General features: G+C 46.3%; 1 protein-coding gene across 1 annotated transcript; it reads left to right on the top strand.

The window, feature by feature from the left end:
- The first annotated feature begins 3,249 nt into the window (after positions 1-3,249).
- LOC136464769 (lysM domain receptor-like kinase 3) lies at positions 3,250-5,000 on the top strand. Its single transcript, XM_066463716.1, has one exon. It carries the CDS (start codon positions 3,346-3,348, stop codon positions 4,654-4,656), a length of 1,311 nt encoding a protein of 436 aa, XP_066319813.1. The 5' UTR covers positions 3,250-3,345; the 3' UTR covers positions 4,657-5,000.
- The last annotated feature ends 1,688 nt before the right edge of the window (positions 5,001-6,688 follow it).

Raw genomic sequence — 6,688 nt, 5'->3', positions numbered from 1 at the left:
CATCACATGGTTGGTTGTCTCCATCTATTTTTTGCACGAACGTGGAGTTTGCTAATGCGAGGACCAGTTGCTGTGCGGTACGCGTGGAGTCTGGTCTGGGCCGGTACGTCTCTCGCTCGCCGCTTGCGCTCGCGGTCGGGTGCATTTGCTGCACAGAATGCACCCAGGTGCATTTTAGCCTCGTCCTATATACACACACGTACTATTCTATAGCTGGCCGCAGAACAAGTTATATATATATATATATATATATATATATATATATATATATATATATGGAGAGTATATTCAGTAGTCAGCTACAAAATAAGTTATTATGAAGCCACCTCCATTTACGATAATTTTATATACTAATTTACGATAATGTCAATACATATTTCCGATAGTTGGATAAGTATAACATATGGGGATATTTACCATAACGTTATAGTAAACCACTTAGCAAGGAGTTACTATAATCTCGTAAATTAACATAATAATTATCGTAACTCAAAGTGGCTAAAGAATAAGTTATTTTATAGCAGCTATAGGTTAGTGTGTGTGTGTATATATATATATATATATATATATATATATATATATATATATGTGTGTGTGTGTGTGTGTGTGTGTGTGTGTGTGTGTGTGTGCAGGAAGCAGCGTACAGTTCTGATTTCAGAATCTGCTTAGCAGACATGATTATGTATATCCATCGCGTGCATCATTCGGTCAACCTATAACTACTTTTTATTTTGGGTGGGACAGTGGGAGCTTGAGTGACAGACTAAGGTAGATTTCTTTTTTTTTAAAAAAAATACAGCTGATTTACGTAGTACACCACGATCAAACAAATTTCAGTCGAACATATATATATACGTAGTGATGGAACAACGTAAAAGAATATTTAATACGATACTGTGTTTCAAATTGTAAGTTTTAAAGTACATCTAGCATAATATAGCTATGCATGCCTACGAAAGCTGAAACGACTTATGATTTAAAATAAAGAGGTAGCTAGGCCGTACGTAGCTGCACATAAACATGAGTTGGAGTTTATGTTTTTTTTAAGAAACTGGAAGAAACTTCCCGCTTCTATGTCTCTGCACACAATGACGAGTAACGAAAACAAAAAACGCGTAAAAATTATGCATGACATAGTCTATTACATGAGTTAGAGTTTATGTATAGAGGGTAACTAATGTGGCTCGTTATAAAAATAATGCTTCATCCATTTCAAATTATAAGGTATTTTGACGTTTCTACGGGTATAGTTTTTACTATACATTTAGATGTACATTATGTCTAGATAAATAATAAAAATAGTGTATCTAGAAAAAATCAAAATATCTTATAATTTGAAACGGGAGTAGAAGGTGCCCAAGTTGTACAATCACGCAAAAAATTAATCATCAATTAAAGCGGATTCATTTATCTGCCGATCGATCGAGGAGGACAAATTCAAAACGCTGGATCCAAGAGCTAGCGCATCATCTTCGTCAGCACTCAGCAGTAGCTTCCCTGATGGCTTGGTCTTGGCATGCACAGATAAAAAAAAATGAGTTTAATTCAACACTTGTGTGATATATACATTGGACGGAAAAGTCACGCACTCACGTCGCTCTCAGTGTCAACCATGCAATTTGTTCTGTTCTGCTACTTTTAGTTTATTGATTGACCAGATAGCAAAATATTTTGTCTGGTGTGGTGGATCACCTTTGAATCATGGTAATATGGTAGATGAATAATCTCAGTGTGATCTATGCAGACACCCCATTAATTACTCCTACTATCAAATAGCCTAATTTCATATATTCTTTGAAACGGTAAGGGATTGTAATTTGTATACATACTCCCTCCACACTGAAATACAAAGCATTCAAACAATTCTAGGACCAAATAAAGAGTGTAGCAAGAGACTAACTTGTCCCTCGCTAATCATTTTTTTCATTCTAAAGTTATAAGACGATTGGACTTTTTTTAAATATACATTGTTTATTATGTATAAACATAGCATGTATCTAAGTACATATCAAAAACTCTGTATTTAGAAAAGTCAAAAAGTTTTATAATTCGAAATAGAGGCACTATACAGCTGTTAACTTGCTTAATTTTCTAGTAAGACACACTTCTTTTGTTCTTTTTACATATTATATTAGCTTTGTTCTAAGTTAAGTATTTCTAACTTTGACCATCAATTTTCTGGAGGACTACATCAAACCAGGAAACCTTTTTTCTTTATTCACGAGCACCATGCGTGCATAAAAAGATGTTTGGACGCTAGACAGAGGGTGTTTGGTTCTTTAGTCGCTCCTAAAATTCATGTCACATCAAATGTTTAGATACTAATAAGGAGCATTAAATATAGATTAATTATAAAACCAGATGTGATTTTTTAAGTCTAATTAATCTATCATTAGCACATATTTACTGCAGCATCGGGCATCTTGAAAGAAGTTTCTTTTTTTTTTTTGATATTTTCCTCTTGTTGAGTTGATGGCTGCATCTGGTACTCCAGACCAGTTGCGCTGCACAATGACTGCCCTACGGTTAGTACAGAAATGTGTAATGGTAGAGTACGTGCTCTCATAATCTCATTATTGCATATGAACAAATAAACAGACAGAGAAAATTAGCGGAGCTAAGGCTGTCTCCAATAGAAAACTCATCGTAAAACCTAAACTTAAAATGGGTTTTCAATATAATATCTATAGCCTCCAACAGAGTATCTATATGAAAAAACCATGCTAGGTGTCAGGAGAGACATAACCTAAATTTGAGTATCATGTCTTCTGAAGACCTATTTGTAGAAAAGGGTTATCTTTTGGGTCCGGTTGTTGGAGAAGATCAAAAATATGTATTGAGCCATTTGACTAGCGTTATCAAAGGACGAATGGGTCTTGTATTTTGGGTCATGGTCGTTGAAGACGGTCTAAGTACTTTCTAAAAAGTCACTATTTGAAGTGTTAGTAATGTTTTCTATAAATTATTTGAATTTATAATAGTTTTACTCAGATCAAATCTAGAATTGTATTGTTTTGAACCATAGTAGTAGACGTGAGAATTGACGAAGCATGTGATCATCATCGAGGAGGACAGAATTAGGATTAGCCTAACGAGTAGGGTATTTGACCTGGCTTTGACCTGACCAATCCAACGCCAGCCATCTTCTCCGTTGCCCCTCTTCCCCATCCATCCGTCCATTCCGGATTTTCCAGTTCACGCACGCCGGCGAAAGGAAGGGCGAGAAAAAAAGGACCAAGCTTTCTTCCCTGTATCGACACCACGCCCGGGACTCACGAGCGCGACACGACGCCGTACTAGTACAAGAGGTGGGCGGCGGGTGGTTGCCCCGATCGGCCGCCTCCCATGGTCGGCCCCAAGCCCAGCAAGCCGAATCGGATGTGCAAATCCAAGAGCGCCATCGCCACCGCCACCTCCACGTCCTCCTCCGCCATGGCGGCCGCGGCGGCGGCGGCATCCACGCCGCGGCACCACCGCTCGCCGCGCACGACGGCGACCTCCTTCCCGGCGGTATCATCCTACTCCACCTCCTCCTCCACCACGGCGTCCTCCTCCGCGGCGTCCCTCGCCGCGCTCCGCGACTCCCTCCCGGAGCTGCCGCTCCTCTTCACCTTCCACGACCTGGCCGCCGCCACCGCCAACTTCTCCGCCGCGCACCGCCTCGTCCCCGCCGCGCCCTCCTCGTCCAACTCCTTCCGCTGCGCGCTCCGCGGCCACCCAGCCGCCGTCTTCCGCCGCCCGCTCCGCCGCGACGCGCGGGACGTGGCCGCGCGCCTCGCCGTGCTGGGCCACTGCCACCACGCCGCCATCGCGCGCCTCCTCGGCGCCGCCGCGTCCCCCGACCGCACCACGCTGTTCCTCGCCTACGAGCTCGTCCCCGACGCGTCCCCGCTGTCCGTGCTGCTCCGGAACCCCAAGAACCCGTCCTTCACCCCGCTCGCGTCCTGGCACTCGCGCCTCCAGCTCGCCGCCGACGTCTGCGACGCGCTCTACTACGTCCACCTCCAGGCCGACACCATCCACAACCGCCTCTCCGCGTCATCCGTCCTCGTCTGCGGCGACGGGCCCCTCCCCCGCGCCAAGATTGCGCATTTCGGCGCGGCCGACCTCGCCGGCGAGCTCCCGATCGAGCACAAGGACGACGACGGAGAGTCCAAGGCCTCCTCTTCATCCTCCTCGGGCGGCCACCGCCGCACCAGCAGCCGGGGGAGGCGGATCGAGGGCACGCGCGGGTACATGGCGCCGGAGCTCGTGGCGGGCGGGCCTCCGTCGCGGCGCTCCGACGTGTTCGCGCTCGGCGTCGTGCTGTTGGAGCTGGTGTCCGGGCAGGAGCCGGTGCGGTACGAGCTGGTGAACCGGGGCACGGGCGAGTACGAGAGGACGTCGCTGATCGACACAGCGGCGGCCGCCGTCGCGGAGGGCGGCGGGGAGGGAATGCGGCGGTGGGTGGACCGCAGGCTCAGGGACTCGTTCCCCGTCGACGCGGCGGAGTCGCTCACCACGCTGGCGCTGCGCTGCGTCGCCAAGGACCCCCTGGCGCGGCCGGACATGGCGTGGGTGGCCGCAAAGGTGTCCAAGATCTTCCTGGAGGCGCAGGAGTGGGCCGCCAAGTTCAATGTCCCCACCGACATCTCCATCTCCATCGCCCCCAGGTGATGGATCGTTCCCGGTGCCGTCACGCCATTGCCGGTGACGGCCAAAGCGACTTGGCGATTGCTGTAGAGTTGAGGATTTGAGATGCTGATAGATAGCAGTATAGAGCTGTCGCTACTACCACTGAGGACATAGATTGCATTGGACTCAATTGATTCATTGCCTTGTTAATTTGGGAGGAGTTTAGGCTTTACAGAGATAGATTAAACTTCGTTTTTCCCCTCTTCTTATCGATGATGTACAAAGGAGTGACATGTTATATGTGGTACTAGTAATACACAGCTTTGGTTGGTAAATGTCAGATGCAATTTGGTCAGGCTGTGATTAGGCCGATGTACACTTTTTAACTGTGAATGGAAGAAATCCAGGAGTTTGTAGAAATTGGTCAATGATGCGTGTATGCATGGATAGATGGCCTGGGCATCTGATGGATCCTGCTCCTGCCGACTCTTGGCACAAACGACCTGTTGGCCTGGCTTATAAGCCGTATTTTTTTAGTCAACGATCAGTATTTTTTTCTCACAGCTTTCAACCATAGCTTATCAGCCAAATGAACACGACGTTTCGACGAGGTGATGTGCATGTGTCTGAATTTTGATGGGCAATTCAACGAGGAGAAAACTGCATCCCTATTTTCTTCAGGCAGCGTGAGCGTCCATGGAATCAGGTCGCCTAGTGCGGCATGTGCTGATGTGCATGTCGTAGACGCCACGCACGACTCAAGAGGGCAACGGGTATCCGAAACCCGAGTACCCGACGGGTTTTACCCGATAAGGAGGCGGGTATGGAAGACATTTTGCACCTACGGGTACGTTATTGGACGAATTCTTGTACCCATCGGGTATGCGGGTACGGATGTGAGTGTATACTACCCATACCCGCATACCCGCGGATAAAAAAATCCGCATAAATAATATCCAACCTCTGTAATTTTAGCCCATATAAGCATATAGCCCATATTTGGCCCATATAAACATATGAGTATATATATTCCAGAACTCCCTCAAACCCTAATCCTCATCCTCACTCCACTCCACTCCACCAGCCCATATTTCTGTTTTGTTACTCTATTGTTGATTTGTTTTGCTGGAAGCTATTATATTTTGGTGTGTGAACTCGGGTATATTGTCGGGTAAGAATTACCCGTCGGGTGCGGGTATGGAATGAATTTTCTACCCGCCTACGGGTACGGGTAACCCGACGAGTAAGATTTTGATCTGGCGGGTGCGGGTACGGGTGGCCAGTACCCATCCGGTACGTACTTGTTGCCATCTTGACGCACGACGGCCAAGGAATCGGATGCTGCTGCCGTTGCCTGTGTGACTCAGATTTCTCTTCCAGCTCATCCATTCACAGGGGTGTACATCACACATGTCGCAACGACATGTTGCCCTGTTTGCTTGGCTGAGTCATGGCTAAAAGTACTGCTGGCTAATTTATTGTGAGAGAAAAATATTGTTCGTTGGTTAAAAAAGTACAACTTATAAGCCATGCGAACAGGGCGATGGCTGCGACCATATTTATTGGCACAAGATGAGACGAGATAAGAACCTGATCCCGATGCATCAGAGAGGAAGAACATGGCCATCGAATTCTACTATACTAGCTAGAATGAAGTCTTTCTTTGAAGTAGAAGGAATGCAGGACATGTCACAACACAGCCATGCTTTGTGATGTCATAGCAGCACAAACCATTGCTACATGATGGATTGATTCACCTTTCTACATGGCAAGCTTACTTGCTGAATATATAGTTTTTAAGAACAAGACAACAAAAAACCTCTGGAAACGCCACATTGCATCGTGGATGACCTTGCATATTCCTGCCAGACACTCGAGCCAAAATCATGGAGAACCCAATTCAGACAGCTCAACGACCAAAAGAGGGCAAAAGGAGAACAATAATCAATAATTTCTAACGACCAGATTCAGAAATCCGAAGGAAATGGTGCTGGCTGTTGTGCCCACTGGATGGAAACTCGGCTCAAATGATCTGGCTATTTTTATTGGCGCATGCCTGGCTGAATCTTTTGAA

The sequence above is a fragment of the Miscanthus floridulus genome, chromosome 7, assembly GCF_019320115.1.
Source record: "Miscanthus floridulus cultivar M001 chromosome 7, ASM1932011v1, whole genome shotgun sequence".
Lineage (NCBI taxonomy): Eukaryota > Viridiplantae > Streptophyta > Magnoliopsida > Poales > Poaceae > Miscanthus > Miscanthus floridulus.
This window is presented reverse-complemented; position numbering and strand designations above follow the sequence as displayed.